This window comes from Pogona vitticeps, chromosome 1, assembly GCF_051106095.1.
Source record: "Pogona vitticeps strain Pit_001003342236 chromosome 1, PviZW2.1, whole genome shotgun sequence".
Taxonomy (NCBI): domain Eukaryota; kingdom Metazoa; phylum Chordata; class Lepidosauria; order Squamata; family Agamidae; genus Pogona; species Pogona vitticeps.
The window spans coordinates 136,229,998-136,249,330 of NC_135783.1; the positions used below are offsets into that span (position 1 = coordinate 136,229,998).

At 42.7% G+C, this 19,333-nt stretch overlaps 1 protein-coding gene across 3 annotated transcripts in view; it reads left to right on the forward strand.

Moving 5' to 3' along the window:
• Positions 1-19,333, forward strand: part of GREB1 (growth regulating estrogen receptor binding 1) — a 101,794-nt gene that overhangs the window by 21,788 nt on the left and 60,673 nt on the right. For 2 of the 3 annotated variants that reach the window (XM_078388168.1, XM_078388163.1), the window contains exon 2: positions 12,261-12,460. In XM_078388168.1, the coding sequence (XP_078244294.1) occupies positions 12,304-12,460 (157 nt within the window). In that variant the 5' untranslated portion in view covers positions 12,261-12,303. Of the gene's footprint in view, positions 1-3,441; positions 3,718-12,260; positions 12,461-19,333 lie in introns of those variants that run through there. The other variant, XM_020802326.3, reaches the window with a different exon arrangement.

Below are 19,333 nucleotides of genomic sequence, written 5' to 3' on the forward strand. Positions count from 1 at the left end.
GAAACTACAGCACACCAACCCACATCAAAAAAGTAGAAGCCCTTGACTAGAGGCTCAGGTTGGGGGTGCTCAGAGGGCAAATTGGTCAGATTTAGCAATTACATTATGTGCTCACCAAAAAAAGAGAGTGAACCAATCTGTCCCCACAGTGCACCAAATAGCAGGACAAATGCCCATCTGAAATGAGTCCTCACATATCATCAAACCCTATTAGGGTAATTATAAGTCAGCTCCAACTTGAAGGCGAATAGCTTTAGTATTCAGAAAAAGTGGACTTCTCACTAGAGTGTAATTTCTCAGAAAATCATCTTCCCATGGCAATTGAATTTATTTATTTATTTATTTATTTATTTTATTTTATTTTATTTTATTTTATTTTATTTTATTTTATTTTATTTTATTTTATTTTATTTATACCCCGCCTATCTGGTCGGTGAGGACCACTCTAGGCGGCTAACAACAATTTTGAATTCTCAGAACTCTTCATCAGGCAAATGTGGCATAAGCTAGAGATGGGCGTGAACTGCACTGCAAAGGTTGGTGCCGGGTCATACGCACAGCACTTCCCTCGCCTCCTTGGCTGGATCCCACACTCACCAGCCAGTCCATGCTCCTCTCCTTATTCTCTTCAGCTGTTCTACTATTCTCCAGCAGGAGCATGGGCTTCCTTGCCCCACCTCCTTGGCTGATCGCCACTCAGACAAGGAGGCAGGACAAGCAAACCCAAACTCCTGCTGGGAACTGGTTGAACAGCCAAAGAGGAGGAGAAGAGGAGCACGCTTTGGCGGGTGAATGGGACATTGGCTGTGGAGGTAGGAGAAGGGAATGCACTGCACCCATGGTGCTGCAGGTAGGGACCACCACAAACCCCCAAACTGAGGTTTGTGTCCATCTCTAGCGTCAACCCGGGGAGGTGAAACAAAAAATCCAAGAAGTTGGTCAGATGTGATTCTCGGGGCTCAAGGTGTCAGACGGGAAGGAAAGTAAAAAGGGAATTGTAGAGGTTTCCATGAGATGAGGTGATAAAAGTATCACTCCAGAGACTCTCTGTTCTGCACAAATACAGAATAGAGGCATAGTTAAGGGAGTTGTGATGTATGGATCTGTTCCAAATACTTTTTGCTTAGTTTCTGCCCGTTTGGTACCAAAGATGTGGAAGGTGCAATAAGAGGAGGGGGTAGATGACAGATATGAAGCCTATAGTGAGCCAAAAAAAGAGGATCTCCAGGATTTCCTGAGCCAGCATCCTGTGTTACATTGTCACAGGTCCCACAGACTCTACCAAAATCCTTTAAATGCCTATCTAACATAGATCACCGAACACTGGAACTGTCGTGAGAGATATTAGTTCAGAGCTTTATTCCCAAAACACTGGGACTGGAGAATATTAATAAAAACCTTTCACTCTGGGTAGAAGCTGGAGAAGTCCCTCACAAACTTTTCTGTATCTTCCACATCTCCTTACCCTTATGTGGATAGCTTCGGAAGTAATACGTACATGAGTTTCTGAAGAGGCACTGCCTTTGGTCTCCATTTACTTTTGAATGAACTTTGCTTGGAAATTTTAAGGAGGGTTTGGGTTCAGTCCACTTGAGAGATAGCTCCTTATTTTTAACATTCATAGTCAAGGTGAAAAGGGACTCTACTGTAGGCCCATGTTATAGACCTACTAGTACATTGTGCATAACTTTGTAAATAAATACTTTAGTTACCTGTATGGCCCTGTACCTGATTATTGGAAACATCCCAGCGTAGTTGATGTTACACTCTAGGAGGAGAGAGAAGGCAAATTGTCTTACAACAATGATATCTCTGGCTCCAGGGACACCATGACCTCTTTTATTTTGAAGCTGTTTGCTCAAGACGGTCAGCCCTTAATGAATGTTGAGAGTTTTTCGGGACCTTTTTTGTCTCTGCTTAATTTATACTTTTCAAAAGAGTGTGTCGCCCTCATGTATCCATCTTAACAGAAAAAAGTGAGAATGTTGCAAAATGTAAAAAGAAAGAAAGAAAGGAAGATGGTAAAATCTAAAAATTAGCTAGTCAATGCAAAGATTTTACAATAAACTGGGAACATCAGGACGCTTTGATTGCAGTAGGAATTTTGTTGCCTAATCATCCCTGGGAAAGCTGGTAGATTGACGCCACATCCTCTCCGAAGATCAGTATTTAGCTTCAAGGGCAATTAAGATCTTTTGCTGGATATATCACTTGAAAATATGGTGCAGATCATTGAGGGGAACCTGGCCAAGGACAGACACAGGGAGAAATCAAGCCTGGAGAAAATTTGATGAGCAAGTGGGAAGCAGGATACCAAGCAACCTGCAGTAATTCTTTCCCGGTGCTCTGTCCTCCGTGAAAGCCCATAGACCAAACAGATCATCCTGAAGTGGGGGAATGAGGTTTCTCACCCTTCTCAGATAGTAGGTCACCAGCTGCTGTCATCCCCCCCACCCCATTCCCAACTTTTCAACCCTCCCTCCCATTCTTCTCCCATTGCAGAGGTCAGCTTTCTTACAGCCCAAAATTCAAACCTTGCAGTCACTGACACGGGATGGTGAGATACAGAAGCATTCAACACCTTTCCTCAAGCTGGAGAAGATGCAGTTAGAACTGAAAACATGTTCATGTCACAATGAGGGTTTTTAAGAGGAGGTCCTTCCAGGATTATGAAATCAGCCTTCAAAGGAATCCTGTTTTTAAGTCCCAAAGAACAGCCAGCTAGCAGCCAAAGCAACCTCAGCTGCAGAATTTGGGAGGGCTGTGGCACTCAGACGCTTCCATGAGTTTTTCCCCTTCCCATCGCCAGCTATCACTCATGCCTGGTTCTGGCAACGGTCCCTCAAATTCCTCTCCACCCTTCAGCCTTACAAGCCACCCCATGCACATGCTTCCCCTGCTGTTTCTTTCCTGCCGGCTTCTAGAAATGCCCCTCACTTTACATATATGATTCCTTTCCATGGTTTGTTTGCCCATACCTTCTCTTCCGAGGCCAACACAACTGGGCGGAATGACTTTTTGGATTACAACTCTGCTGTTGGTGGAGATACTATTCTGGAAAGTGTAGTCCAAAAATAAATCTTTTCAAAACTCTACCCTTACCTGTGAAGGTTTCCAAAACGGCTGTGCCCGAGGGCTGCCCTGTTCCTTCAAAAAAACCCGATTCTCTGTGTGTGCAGAACAGGAGGGGGCGGGAGGAGAGCTGTTTGACGTTAGACCGACAGACCGCTGAGTACTTGACTAGGAGCACCATGACCTAGCACAACACTTCAGTGTTACTAAGATAGAATTTGGGGCGGGGAGGGGGGGGGAAGGAAACCTCTTGCAATTTATCATCTCGTCCAGCCGGGCACACAAATTACAGAACAGCTTGCTAGGTTATGGTGTAGCCCTGTATTTTGTTTCCGTCCTAGCCACAGAACATAACAGAGATAGCTTTGAATCCTTCTTCTGTGTGCTGCTGTCACAGAGGAATGTTTGTGTCATGATGACCTGACCGAGAGTGTTCGGGTTGCACAAACATGGTGCTGTTTCCAGAGGGTTACTCAGTCAGACTGTCAACCTCTTCCCTTCCCGATTGAAAGGGAGTCAAATTCAAGGGAGTGAAGCTGAATGTTGGCTAACCACCTTTTGCAAGTGCTCAGTTCCTGATGATTTAGAGCAGGAGACTGACTGGCAAGGTGTGAATTGGGAGCTGGCACGCCTCATCTCTAGAAGGTACCGTATATTTTGCTAGGAAGACATATGCTTGTCTCCCCATTCCTCCCCCATACCCCTGTGTCAAAGAGGGTTGATTTTAGGTGCAACTCTGGTAAAAGACAACTAACCTGAGCTGACTTCAGTCTCAAGGGTGGGATTGCTTTTTTGCTTCATAGAATCCGCGTGTGTTCAGTGCAAGAAGCCAGAGTGCCTGTTCCTGATTTCTGACCAGTTAAGCGTAACTGCTCTGTAGAAAGAAATTCTGAGGATGCCTTCTTGTCTGAGACGAGAACTGCCTGGCAGGAGCAAATAAAGGTTTATCTAGTCCAATAGTCTTTGTAAGACTCCGTTCAGTCAGAAAGCACCAGGTGGTCTTCTAGAAATTGTGTCATGGCCTATCAAAGTGGATAGCTGCTTACTTCTACACACACCCCTGAATTAACTGTAAGGACGATGGCAACGCACGATGGCATCACCTCTGTTGCAACCTGGTAGTAAAATTAACTTTTGTGCTTTGCTATGATGCTGCCAAACCAGCGTGTAGTTTGGTGCATTGGAATACTACTTACATTTTTTAAAAACTTATCTGTTTCACCATTGTTTGAAGACCTATTACTTCCCTTGCTCTGACTTATGTTCCATGAATAAAGAAATACAGTAAATGTTTTTAAATGCGAGAGAATGCATAGGGGACTTTGATTTTGGAATCTATTCTGAACACTTCTGTTACTTTCTTAAGTAACATCTTGATTTACATGTAATTTTAAAAACACTCTCTGTTATTTGACTCGTCTTTTTCCCCTCATACTTTTAAACTTAAACAAAGCAAGATGTGCCTCACCAAACACATTTTTGTATTGCTTTGGTGTAATGCGGCCTTGCACAATATTGTCTGCAGTTTCCAACAATTAGAACTTGGATCTCAGAAAGAAATATTTTCATATATTAATTCTGGTATTTCTGATACCTTATTTCAAGAAAAGGTTGCATGGTGTATTCTTCCACTCAGTAGACAAGTTAATACCCCAAGATTACATTAGCTTTACTCAGAAATCCTATAGGATTATCTGGATTTTCAGTACAGTGTTTCAATGTCTAAAAACACAGCATTTGGAACAGTGTTAATCTGGATCAATCTGTACATTTTTACACATGTGTAAATTTCTGGAAATTCAGGTAGGGTTACCAAGGCAGTCTTCTTGAAGTTTTTGTAGTAGAGGGAAGTGATCATTCCAAAGCAAGCATGACATCAAATCACAATAATCAGAGGATGAAAAAGTGGGTATAAATCTGGATTGTGCCCAAGAGTGCTTTGTATTAGATTCTTGTTGCTGTTGGTTATGTTCTCATGTCTCTGCCCAATTTATCTCCCGTCTGCTGCATTGCTAGTTTTTAGATCATCCTCACAAATCTTTGTAAAAATTCTAATGTACAAATGGGAAAGGCACTGTGTATTGTTGATTAGTATTTGAGTATAGCTGGTTTTGAAATAATAGCAAGGCAGATGGGGGTTACATGGAATAGCAACTCATGCATTTTCATTAGGCTTTCCTACCTTCTTATAGGTGGACAGTACAATCCTATAAAGGTCTACCCAAAATATCTTTCGTATGTGGCGGGAGTGTGAAGCAGTATTGAAATTTTGGAAGTCAGTATTTAAACAAATGGAAATTGTACAAATAACGATATATTATTTCTCCCAAATTGGAAACAGAAGCATACGTTTTATTAACTGAACGGTATAATGAACTCTGAGAAACAACAGCTAATGATAAGTTGACATGGGATATAAAATTTAAAAAGGGATTGTTAAAAGAGAATATGTTTTTTTGAAATATGACAAGGTTTTGTGAAGGTTATATTATTGAAAGGTGAAGGTTGTCCACCCAAGCAAGAGACAGGGTTATTTTGGAGGAAATATATCTCTTAGGATCTTGGTGCATTAAATTTAGTTCTATCTCTTTTTTAATTTGTAGGAAGATATGTATTTTCCCCCCTGTTATTTTCCTTGTTAGTATTTTCCGGTGTTGTGTTTTTGTTTTTTTGGGCTATTGTTAATAAGAATAAAAAGTGAATATATTTCATTTGGCCCGTGCCACCTGATCTGCCCAAGATGTGCTCCTACAGTTTGCCACTCCAAGAAAGAGAGGCCAAGAAGACATCCACAAGAAATCAGGCCTTCCTAGTTGTGCCACTGTCCCCGTGGAAAGGGTTCTTGGTGGAGCTTTGCCTGGTCCCCTCTCTCCCTGCCTCCCCTTAAGGAGGATATTAAAAACTGGGCTCTTTGACAAAGCCTCTAGGGGCATCCTGCCTTCAAAGTTTTTCTAGATTTTGCCATCATCTTGTTATTGTTTAGGTCTACTAAGTCTTCCACGCAGTTGTATTTTTTCCTTTGATTTCTTGATATCACAGTGCAACTGTTTCGCATTGCTGCCTCAGGGTTTGAAGAAACATGGCATTTAAATTTTTAAGTCTAAAAAGCTAATGGGGAGGCGTACTCTGGCTAACGGGAAGCAGATTTAAGATAAATCAGATGCAGTGGGCAAGTTGCCATGTGTTTAACTTTTCCGAATTGGAATATTTAGATGACAAGCTTGTTGTAGTTTGTATGGAAAATGGCATATGTTTTTGTCAGAGTATAATGGCCGTTTTCTGAAGTGATAACACAAAATGCCCTGTTCATCATGTTTTACTTCCATGTTAATTTTATTAAGGTGGGATAGAAATCTCAAAAAGTAATTTACTTGTGGCTAAAAACAATGCCAGTTCACCTTTCAGGAGGGAAACAGTCATATAACCCGGGGATGGAAACCATCTCAGATTTGAACCAAGAGGGATCACAGTCCCTATGCTAGCTAGAACTGGAGACTGGAAAAGCTACTTTTTTGGACAACAACACTCAGAATCCTCTATCCATTAAGGGGATTGGCTGGAGATTGTCTTCTTTAAAATGAACTTTTCCAAGCTGTGACTGAAGTACTTCAGAAATAATTGAGGAAGCCTATTTTCTTTCAGCTGAAACCTATTATAACTTCAGTGATTCCCTGTGTGCTTTTCTTAACTATGAGCATTGCTATGCATTTCCTCACAATTGCTTTTGCAAGCTCCTTTAAAAAAAAAAAAAAAGCCTGTAGTTATTTCAGACAGAATTATCCGCGCTGTTTTGTTTTACATCAGAAGCCCTGCATCCTTCCCAAATACTAATATGCACAAACAGTGAATTGTGGGGACGGTTTCAGGACAGGAGGAGAGGAATAAATTCCAGGGGGCAAACAGAGGCTGTAAGATCTGGTCTGTTAGGTAAAAACAGATTGTTCAGAGTCTGTTACCTAGTAATTTTCTTTCCAAAGTGACACCTGCAGTGTTTATGAGATCCTGTTAGGAAGCCAGAGAAATCTGCATTAGAATGCAGTGTTTCCTGTAGGGAAGGAATAAGATGACACAGGATGCAGTTCTATTACCTAATGGATTTATTGCCATATCATATATTACTCTTCGGAACGTAGCTGTTGTTTCAGTGCTCAGGCTTGCCGCTGGTTGATTTGGGAGCTGCTTTCTGAGACTTAAATGATGGAGCAGGGTGTTTGGGAAGTTGAGTATAGTCATTTCAAGGCAAACATATTGGCTTAGTCTAGAATAATAACACATCCGGTTTGAAAGCATCATGTCGGAAGCTAGAGGTTCTTTTAGAACGTCATTGCTGTTTTGTTCCAAAAATATATTTTCTACTTGCGGGGTGGCATTTTTGTGCTGCTGAAGCTTCCCAGTGGATTGATCAACATAATGGGCAAAATCACATTGGCACATGCTGGCATAATGCAGATTGGGTGCCAGATACATTCAAACTCATGGAAAAGTCCCTATTGCCCCTTCCTCTTTCTGGCTCTGAGGCTCTCTTGGGTGCCCTTTTGTCCTGGGGAAACCTTTCAAGAAGGGACAGGGAGTTTTTTTATATTAAAAAGAACATCACCAGATTGCTGCCACTGGTTCTGATCCTGGTGGCAGTGATCCAGCAGTGATTTACCACCCACTCGCAACTACAGTATTAAAGTCTCCCATCACCATATCCTGTGTGTAGTGGGGGTAGCTGTGTGAGTTGGAAATGCTCTCGGTGGCACAATTCTTGACATCTTGACAGCTACCAAAATCCCACTTTATATACCTGGAGCCCCAAATTCTAGGAGCTGTACCCCCCAAAAAAGTTGTTTTTTCCCCCTTTGTGGACAAGAGGCTGTATGCATTCGCTGGCGTAAGCAAGTAGAGTCCTTCCATATGAGGGAGGCAATTCTTAGTGAGCCACCTGACGGGACTGCACCCCCTCCACTGAGAGGAGGTATTCTTAGCCATCCCTTCGCTCTTCCCCTTTGTGGTCTGTGGGGTTCAGAGCTGTCCTTACCACTAGGCAGAGATAAAATGGCTGCCTTTGGAGGTAGATATTTGAAGGCCAGTCAGAGGACGAAGTTCTGTGACCCATCTGACCTGACTCACCTCCCTGATTGAGCCTGCTGTCCTCACGCGATGTGGAAGGTCCTGTCCTTTCACCAGGGCCCAGGTCAATTCATTCCTCCCACTTCCATCAGATTTGTACATGGAATGGAAAGAGCCATGATCTTTTTGTTCACCTCAGGTATCATCATGTTTTGGGCACAGTGAATGAAAGCTTATGTTTTAATTTAATGAATATTATTTCTTTGAATGCCACGATTCACAGAAAGAGCTTAGTGGAGCATATATGGGCCCTATTCTTTATTTAGGTACTTCAGGTAGAAGAGGAATATCATAAGGGTGTTAAGCCATAGCAGAAACAGTGGGTAGACTTTTCAAGCCAGAGCACAACAAGGCGGGGGCACATTCCTAGGTAGAATGCTTCCACAATTGGTGGGGGCTACCTCCAGCCTCCTTCATTTTTCTATCTCCGTGTTTCCAATTTCAGTCCCATCTGAATTTCTGATACTGTATGGGTTGGCATTGTGAGGTGTCTTCCTCAATAAGCTGTAGCAACTTGAAGAGGCAGCATGAGAAAAACTTGACAGGGATTGAACTTGAATTTGCCTTCTGTATACGGCTGTCAATTCAGTGGCATCCCGTTTCTTGCATTTTCAGGGCCCAAACTTGAGAGCAGGAGCCGAGGGGGGGCACTTATGAGGTCACAGAGGCGGGCCGAGCATAGAGAGGCTGACAAGTCAGGAGTCCCGACTTTAAGACGCCACTCCCTGCCTTGCCCCAAATGGCATAATGGGCTCAGCATCGGCACACCAAAAATTAGGAGCAAGGGGAGCGGGGAGAGACTTGATGGGTGAATGCATGCACTTGGGCCCATCCTTAGTCTCAGCACACACAAACACACACATACATCCTTCACACCGAGTGGGTGAGCCCTGGTGCCAGCTGGGAAAGAAAGAGTGAGGATAGGATCTGGGGCTATAAAGTCACCTCACAAACAAACAAACAAACAAAACCCCATTGTTTTCCCACTCAAGCCCCACTGGTCTTGAGATGCGTCTCCCCTCTTGGAAGCCCAAGGGAGCAAAGCTGAGACTTTAGCCAGAACCCTGAAACCTGGCAACCCCTTTTTATTGTGCCAGCCTAATTGGGCCCTTTCAGTTCATAACCTCGTTCCTCAGTTTGCAAAGCCCCAAAACATTTGATTATATTTGGACAGAGGTAGCAAAGGAAGAAGGTACGGCCGCATAGTTGGTTGGTTTTTGTGGGAAAAGAAAGGGAAAAAAACCCTGTTTCCATCTCTTTTACTCTCCCAGGGATCTTTGTGCTTGCCAAGGAGCATTGTGTTGGGCAGGTATATTATCTCATGCTACTCTTTGGGGAGGGGAGATAGAGGAGGCTTTTCTTTATGTTGCCGATCGGCTTCTGTGTGGTCTTTCTTCTCTTCCTCCCCAGCAGCTCCCCCCATCTTCACTTGGATTGAAATTGCCCTTTAAGCGCTTCTTTGCTTTCCGTACCTTTTCAGAGTTCTTTCCCCAGCTAGTAACAACACGAGAGCTTGTTTTCATTAGTAGCATTGCCGCCAGCCTAGCCACCCCCCCCACCCAGCCACCCCACCCCCCCACCCCGCTTCCTGTGGCATGGGGCCTTTTTTGAACCCATAGGTTTCTGATCTCTGTTTGGAATTTCACAGACATTTGAAACCTCCTCCTGCATCGCCCGCCGGTGGCCTGTGTCTGAGAGCGGTGGGAAGGCATAAATCTGCTCTGTAGCAGCAGATGACGATGACAACAACAACAACAACATAGAGTTCAATAGCACAACTAAAAGAGGCTTGCCATGTCAAACATTCTGGTGCCGTTTAATGACTTGGTTAACATGTTCAGGTTCATGCAGCCCTCATGTAGAAATTAGAAAAGTTACTTCTTTGGTGTACGACACTGGAATCTTCCTCCTAAGCTTTGGTTTCACGTAATGCAAATTAAAGTTTTGACTGTATTGACCAACATGTCAGATTGGCACAGTTTTTAGCGGCGTCTGTTGCAAAAGCTCCTTGTTCCAGTCTCAGCAGTCTGTTTACATATATGTATATACAGCAGCAACAGCTTTACAGTCCATAACCATTTACATTAGCCAAGAGAAGAAATCATTGCACAGTGTCTATCTATTCTATCACTGTCCAGTTGGTTGTCAGAGACATTACATCATCTTCACCTTTTAAGATGTGCATTCCAGTGTCCTTGTCAGGCACTCCTGCTGACACTTTGTACGTGATCTCTGTGCCTAGTGTTCATGGCTGTAAAATTCAGGTCCCATTTTATTTGGCTTATTTTATATAACCTGACATTGACTTTACAACTTCTAATTTTAGGTGTAAGCTCTACCCTCTTGTGACTTTGTTTGAAAGAGGCAACAGGCCGTGTCAAATAAAGAGCTACAGTGTTGCCTTGCTAGACAGTTACCCCGCATGACAGTTTTTTCGCTAGACATTGACTTTTTGCGATCGCTATAGCGATTCGCAAAACAGTGATTCCTATGGGGGAATTTCACTGGACAATGTTTGGTCCCTGTTTCGCAAACCGATTTTTGCTAGACAACGATTTTGACAGCTCCCTCCGTGCTCGCAAAACAGGTGTTTTTGGGACCTAAGCTTCGCAAGACAGCAATTTAAACAGCTGAACGGCAGTTCGCAAAGCAGCTTTCCTATGGCCGATCTTCGCTAGACAACAATGTTTCTTCCCCATTGGAACACATTAGACAGGTTTCAATACATTCCAATGGGGAAATGCTTTTCGCTAGACAATGATTTCGCTAAACAGCAATTTCAGTGGAACGGATTATCATCGTCTAGCGAGGCACCACTGTACTTTTAATAATTACTTAAAAACAACACCAGAAACGGAGAGCTCTAAAGGTTGAAAAATATGCAGCATGAAGCCACTGTTTCCTGTGTCCACAGGGTGCTTCTTACATTCACGTTAGTCATCAGGTTTCTAGTGTCTTGAATAGTCATTAGTTGTTAGCTTGAATAATTAAGTTAATTTGTTAACTTGTGTGTGTACTGATTTCATTGACACATAGTATATTTGAGGGAATCAAGTGATAGGGAAGTTCTGTGGTGCTGGGTGTTGGGTTGGTTCATTCACATGTGGTTACCATGTGATACTGCAGTCATGAAATTATGCCTTGATGGAAGGGGATCCACTCATGCAACCTGGAGCTCTCTTTTGGGTGTCTTTATCTTCTCTCCCCCCCATCCAAGACAACCAGTGAGGGGAGGGCTTCTCTATAGTATTATCCCACCTGGGGAATCCCTAAGACACATTTGCTTTATGCTACCCTATTACCTTATTGGTCCTCTGTTAAAAAGTTTGCAGTTCTTTATAAGTTTAATTGCTTTAATTGCAGCTGTTCTGCTCTTTTGATTACAACCGCATCCATTTCCCCCCCTATGATACTGTTCTTATTTAGTATAAACTGCACTGGAAATCTGTTTACAGGACAGTATATAAATGTAAAAGATACTTCTTTGGAGGAAGATCCTTGCTCCATTCTTCTAACTCATAAGCAATTGATAAAAAATAGCTTTTGTATTTAAATCACAATTAGATCAGGTCCATTAGAATCAATGGAACATACGGAGGAGTGGCCTCATCAAATTCCCACTGATTCAGTGACAACACTAAGCAACAGGATTGCAGACATTGAATTATTTTCAGTGTTACAATTTACTGTATTTTTAGTTGTATTTGGTTTTTATAAAAAATAATTTGTGAACCATATTGGGTCTATACTGCAAGAAAGGTAGCATATAAATGAAATAAATTTACTACTACTACTAAACAAATAGAGTCCGTAGCCTTTCTTGCGTATTACGGAAACCAGTTATCATACATTCCTGTCACTTACCTGCAGGCTTTCTTCAAAGCATGCTTTCATCTTTCCCTCACTTTTGACCTGTCAAGGACAACATCAGACTCCCTTTTTTTTTTTTTTTTTTTTTGAGAAATGCCAATTTGACTGTTATCTCTTTCTCATGCTTTCCTTTGGTTTGTGGGGGAAAAAAATCTGATTCTCTTTCTTTCTCCCTCTCATTCCCTCCTGTTTTATGTGAATAGTCATATTTAAGAAGCCACGTTCTTCAACCTCTTTTTCTCAAAAATGGGAAATTCTTACGCTGGGCAGCTCAAATCAACACGCTTTGAAGAAGTGCTGCATAATTCTATTGAAGCCTCTCTCCGGTCAAATAATCTAGTCCCCAGACCAGTTTTTTCACAGCTGTATTTAGAAGCTGAACAGCAGCTTTCATCTCTAGAAGGTAAGAAATGTTATAGAAGGTAAGAAACTATTTGAGATTATTATTGTTGTTGTTATCCAGAAAGAATTTCTTGGACTACCCTCCTATGGGGGGTGGGGGTGGTCCGGTTTGACCCCATCTTTGCTGATCTTCCACAAGCAGGCAAAGACCTTTCTCTTCCATCAGGCTTTCCCTGAGTGACTGGCTGTCTGAGAAGAATTTGAGAGGATTGTTGTGCCTTGTTGCTTTTAAATGTGTTTTTAGAACATTGGTTTTATCTAACGTTTTAAATATCATATTTTACGTCTTGTATACCTACTGTTTTTAGCTTTTAGGAGAAAGGTGGTATTAAAATATTTTAAATAAATAATAAATAAATGAATTTGAAATCATATTATAACTATCTGCGTAGAATTATTGAGGAGAATTTGCTTCTTGTTTACTGATCAAAATATTCAGATAAAGAAAATGTAGATATACAAATATCTACAGATGTGGGTCCACACTAGCCTAATTTTGTGCTGAATTGTGTGGCCTTAGCATCACTTGTACAAAATGATGGTGTCCGTCTCACAGTAGTCTTAAACCTGTGCCTTGGGTGTGCAGTTTTATTATAGGTTGGGGAGTCACATGGAATAATTCCACACAAAAATATGATTCTGGCATACAGAGCACTAATACGTAGGGCAGGAGGCTTACCTTTATTTATTTATTTATTTATTTATTTATTTATTTATTTATTTATTTATTTATTTATTTATTTGATTTATACCCGCCCATCTGGTAAATCTATACCACTCTGAGCGGCTACCTTTTACATTTTCAAGCAGGATTTATTCAAATAGGCTTCTTCCTGTTTGTTTAGTTGTGATACTTTCTTGTAAAGATAGGAGGCATGTCTGTAGGTGGTGTTTTGATGATGTAGGCAGTTAGGCTATGATGTTCAGGGCCAGGGCAGCTTCCCCCCCCCAATGTTCTTTCATCTCCCCCCCCCCTTGTGCCCTCAATTTTTAAAAAAATCTTACATATTAGCACTAGACCACACTACCACCTTAACGCTGGGTCATCATCATCATCATTTTTCACATTCACGCTCCATAAAAGGATCGGCAGAGGCAGGACCAGAAGAAGGAACGAATGAAATAGGGAAGGATGACTGTGGTCTGGAATGTGAATCACATCACATCCAGCATGAATGGTGATCTCCTAAATCAGGGGTGTCCAACCTTTCACCTTCCCTGGGCTACATTAGAAGATGAAAATTTGGTTTGGGCCGCAAATACATTTGATTTGGGCTGCATGGGGGGGGGCAGCCCTAGCCGTTCTCCGCAGCCCCACTCCAAGCGCGCTTACCGGCAGCAGCGATCTCAGAGGGCAGAGGCTGCCAGCTTCGACTCAGGCAGCTTTATGGGGCCGGGAGGGGGTCCACCTATTGACGAGGACGGCATAATGCACTCACACAGCCCCCCTGTCCCCTCCCCTCCCACTCCTTACTTCCTTCCTTCCCTCTCTCCCCCTCTACTGTTGTGACATGCCCCGGCCACATTCCGGCCACAAGCGCCGGCAGTGTAACTTGAAACTTTGGAATTTCTTTAAAAATAAAAAATTGCACTGGGCCGCATTACGAGCTGACCTGGGCCGCATGCGGCCCTCGGGCCGCGGGTTGGACAAGTCTGTCCTAAATCAATCCGCAGCCCATGTGTGAGTACAGACTGGTTACAAATGTAATACAGGCTGTGAATCAAATTGTAGTCACACCTTTAATAGTAGAGCTTTCATGTCACAGATATGAAAGTGATGTTTCTTTGAGGCCAGAATCCATGAGATTATACAGGGAGTGGAGGGAATTTTCTGTAATCTTTGTTGCCAAAGAAAAATTTTGAAGTGGCAGAAGCTGAGACAGACAAGATTACCATATCAGTGTGAGGGCTGTATATTTTTGTTTTAAATTTTTTTATTCTATTTGAGCAGAGTGAGAGCTGGAATCTTATTTTCAGGTGGAGTAAGCAATGGCTTCATGTTTATATAGAAATAGGTGTGACTTACTTACTTGCTTACTTATTTATTATATATACTGCCCCATTAGTACAGTGCACTACTCTGGACAGTTTACAGCAGGATAAAACACAATAAATGTAAGTTAAATAAAACAAGTAAACAACACTGGAACAAAAATCTCAGGCATAAATTACAGGATAAAATGCAGTACTGTACATTAGGCTGTATGCGAAGCTGGAGTGTCCTCTCCAGAGCACGAAGCCTGTGTAAAATAATATGGAGGATAGGCTGTTACCCAGGCAGCAAATCCCCCTCTCCACATCGCTGAAATAGTCCAGTGGAAAGGGCCTCTCCCAATTTGAAGAGACCCTTGTCCAGCAGGCCGAGGCAAAGAGGCAGTCCCGGAAGCAGCAAAACCAGGGAGCTGGACAAGGGACAGATTGGATTTGTCTTCAGTGTGGAAGGGATTGTCACTCTCGAATTGGCCTTTTCAGCCACACTAGACGCTGTTCCAAGTCCTCGATACAGAGCACGATACCATAGTCTTTCGAGACTGAAGGATGCCATCATACTCATCATACATTAGGCATATAACAAAGCAGCGAGAAAAACACATCAGGCAGGTTTGCAGTGTTTTCAGGAGTCTTTTAAATGTTGGGAGGAAGCAATGTGCCGCTCCACCAAAAGTTGGTTCCAGAGTGTTGGTGCCACAGCAAAGAAGGCTCTGTTTCTGGTGGATGGTTTCCTGGCTTTCCTTGGAGTGGCTACCCAGGGTGGGCATTGCCTGGGAAGGCCTAGTGGAGCTTGCTGATGATTGGGACTTACTTCCAAGTAAAAGTCCATAGAATTGTCGGTTTAGGCTCTGTTTCAGCCAGAGCCTAGTTCCACAAGTGCAGTAGCTGAAAATCTAAAATGGATTTTTATTTGCCTTGCCTTGCTATATTGCAAACCCTTTGCAGACGTCTGTCAGAATCTGAACCTACTTAAGATAGAGAACACTGCTGAAAGGAATATGATTTAACTTGAGTCCTATTCAGACCTTCAAGATAGAGAACACTGCTGAAAGGAATATGATTTAACTTGAGTCCTATTCAGGACAGATGTGGTAGAAAACCAGGGTTCAGAACTGCATGGAAAACTTCCATCCAGAGAAACTGTGTTCCAGTTCAGACTGCCATTCTCTAGAAGCACCAGAGTAATTCCCCATTTCCACATGTTTCCTTTTATGGCTTTAGAATGCCTGAACAGGACAATAAAGTCATGCGTATGTTTGAGCAGTGATACTACCTAATCCAGCGGTCCCCAACCGTTTTGGGACAACAGACTGGCTGAGCCTCTGAGGAAGACGGGGCACCCCCCCCCCGTTGCTCTTGGGTGCATGTGCGCGCGCTCTCGGGCGCGTGTGCGAAGGGGTGGGGGAGCGTACCCTCCTGCCAGCACTGCCGTGAGCGCTCCCCCACCCCTTCATGCATGTGCAGCAGTGCCTGCACACCCACCCACATGCGTGAAGGGATGAGGGAGTGCGTGCGGGGGGGGGGGTAGGTCTGTCCCTGCAGCCTGATCCAGCTCAGGCCACAGACTGGCACCGGTCCGCGGACGGGGGTGGTGATGTTTGACGACCTCTGACCTAATCAGTGTTTCAGGCCGCCTTGATTTTGGCAATGAAGAGAAGCTTTTTGACAGTGTTTTAAAGTTCTTACGGTGGTCCCACTTTGAAAGACAGTTTTGGATTTTTTTCAAAAAATCCTATCCATGAACTCTGGATATTTAAATTTTAACTACCATGTGGCTGCAATTTTCATTTTCAGCCAGCCTTTGTTCATCTTTTTATGCTTTTATCTCCAGTAACAGTTCTTGGGAGGTGCAAGTGACCAGCTGCCATGTTCAGATTGCGGAAACAAAGTCAGTGGATTCTTTTCACAGCACGTCAAGTCACTTTGTTTTACTGCTCAACTTCAGAAACCTCTGTGGGTCTGACATAGAGCAGACATCATTACCCTCCTGGTGCAACTATTTCCTCTTGCTAATTGCTGTTTTCTGCTTAGCGTCTATTTCCTTTTTATTCCCTTTCCACGTGTACACATTCTTTTAAAGATGATGGTGTAGAAAGAAGCATGAGCCACAAGATCTAGCTGCGTTTAGTCACCATATAGAGGAATCATTAAAATACTATTTAAAATGATCTTGAACAATATAGCTACCTACCATCCCCTTACAAATCTTGTTTATTAGCAAATCTGTTTATATTTCACTCTCTCCTTCCTCTCTTTGTTGCTGATTAATGATGTTTGCATTAAAATGTCTTCGTCTTTGTTTAAGGGCCCATCTGTTTCTGTTCGTTTCCCATCCAAATCTCAGGGGCTTTCTCCCCACCCCCACCCCCAGCAAGTGAGTCTGCTATCACACCATGGATTAGGACATCAGCTGGAAAAGAATGGTCGCATGAGCATGGCTTTTGTTCAATGAATGCAAAGGCCTTTTTTAAAAAACCCTTAGGTAGGTCTTTTCATTCTCAACACAGTAAAGACCTTGTATCACAATCTGACATCTTGTGGAAGTTTGGTGAGAATACTATCCAGTTAGTCCGAATTACTTAAGAAACAACAACAACACCCACACACAATGCACAAAACCCTTCCTATTTTGTTTATTTAATTTAAAACATGCATACTTTGGCTTTAATTATAAACCTCTGTGCTTTAGCACTGATTGACCGTGTCTTTACCAAAAAACGAGTGGGGATTGCAAAATATGTCCTGCCATGATGAAGAGGAAACTGCACATTGCTCAAATAAAATGTTTTAAGAGTTCCAAAGGAAAATATCCACAAACTGTCCTTGTTACACTGTGGAATGGATCTTGCTTTCCTGTCTAAATACCTTCTCCTCCCTACTGCTCTTTAAAAGGGGCTACATGAGTGTCCATGTTCATAGCTTGGAGTGTTTAGCACTCCAAGGAAAAAATTAATGAGCCCAATGAAAAAACAAAGTAATTAAAAACCCCATTGATTTGCTTTCATTAAAAAAATTCATCAACAGGCAAACAAAATAATCATTTAGGGAAAACATGTTGGAACAAGTATATTTTTAAGAGGTGCCAAAACCTTAGGGGGAGGATGAGAAAAGGGGCTTTGACACCAAAGACTCTATTCTGAGTGTTGAAGAATCACACCGTCAGTATCTCAGCTGCCTAGAGTGGTCCTCACCGACCAGATAGGCGGGGTATAAATTAAATAAATAAATAAATAAAATAAATAAATGGCTGGAACAGCTGTCTCTCAATGAATATAGAATCTGAAAAGGCATGTGGGACAAGAGGTACCGGTAAATATCCTGACCCTGGATTATGTAGGGCTTTCCTACTAGGCCTCCTGTGAGTAGAGCCAGCCTGTGTGGCCTTGGGGGCAAGCTGCACAGTCTCAGGGCACCCCCACAAGAAGGGAATGGTAAATCACTTCTGAATATTCTCTCTAACTGGAAAACCCTGGAAAGGGTCACCATAAATCAAAATTTACTTAATGGCCCCTGGTGGTGGTGGTTGTTGCAAGCATGTATCAAAACTACAGTATACACTTGGCCTGTTTGCCTATTGACAGCCAGTATAGTTTCCTCGGCATAGATGTAATAGGTTTGTGATGGGCCACTCCTGTCACCCATCTGGCTGCAGCCTTTCCGACTCAACCACAGTCAATCTTTAAAATCTAAAGGGCAGCCCCCGCCCCCCTCATAACCGCCTCCTCCACTGCAGTAATCTGCCCTTGAGCTTAACAGCGCACAAGCCATCTTAATTAAGCAATTAGAGTATAAGAACAGTTTAACTGTCTAAAGTGGCTGGATCTGGTAAAAAGTGCCTCATAAAGACATTTGTGATGCTCAGGACAGTGTGGTATCCAAGAGTGTCTTTAAATGCTTCCTCTGCAGCTCTATCCAGAGCACTTCCCAGACTCAACAGAGCCTCTGCCTTGGCTGGATTTAAAATTTAGTAGACTGCCCATCATTCAGCCTCACACGGCATCCAGAGGATGATATAAGGCATGCACAGCTCCCGTTGATATAGACCTTATAGAGAAAAGAAGTGGGGGTGTCATAATCAGTATATTGATGATACTTTGCTACATATTTTCTCAATGGCCAGTCTTCCCAAATGGCTTCCTATGGATATGAAGTAGCACTAGGGACAAACTAAAAGGTGCCCAAGCATGGTGTAGTGAATGGAGGGTTGGACTAGGACTCTGGAGAACATAATTCGAATCCCCCACTTGGCCATGGAAACTCACTTGGGGGGGGGATGTGGAACTGGTAAAACCACTCTTGAAATATCTCACTTACCTTGAAACCCCTTGTTAGGGTCATTATACAGTAAGTTGGTTCTGACTTGATGGCACAGAACTGACTAGGGACAAAAACAGTGTGGCAAGGCACTCTGTTGTCTAAACACAATGGATCAATGAGCACTGCCCCATCTCTAATAATCCACTACTACACCTAGAATCAATGAAAATATGGTGCCTCTCATACCCAGCAAGGTGCCAGCAACATTTCAAGTCTGTCTCTCTGCCTGGATGCAGGCAACATCCCTGGAATGAAATGACACCTCCAGACTGTAGCCTACAGACAGTGACTTCCTTTTGCAAAACACGGTGTTACATCAGCACAGCAATTGTTTTTTAAATGTTAAAGCCTTTGATCTTTGCATAAATCTCCAATGGACAGCTGTGCTATTTTCATAGGTTTTTCTACCATGTTCCTTTTCACACTCATCATTTATGTGACTGCTTTGTGTATCAACTATTCTTTGGTTAAAATTTATCTTAAACTTACTTTATTCATGCTTAAAGTACTCTTTATATTTACAGTGGTGCCTCGCTAGACAGTTACCCCGCATGACAGTTTTTTC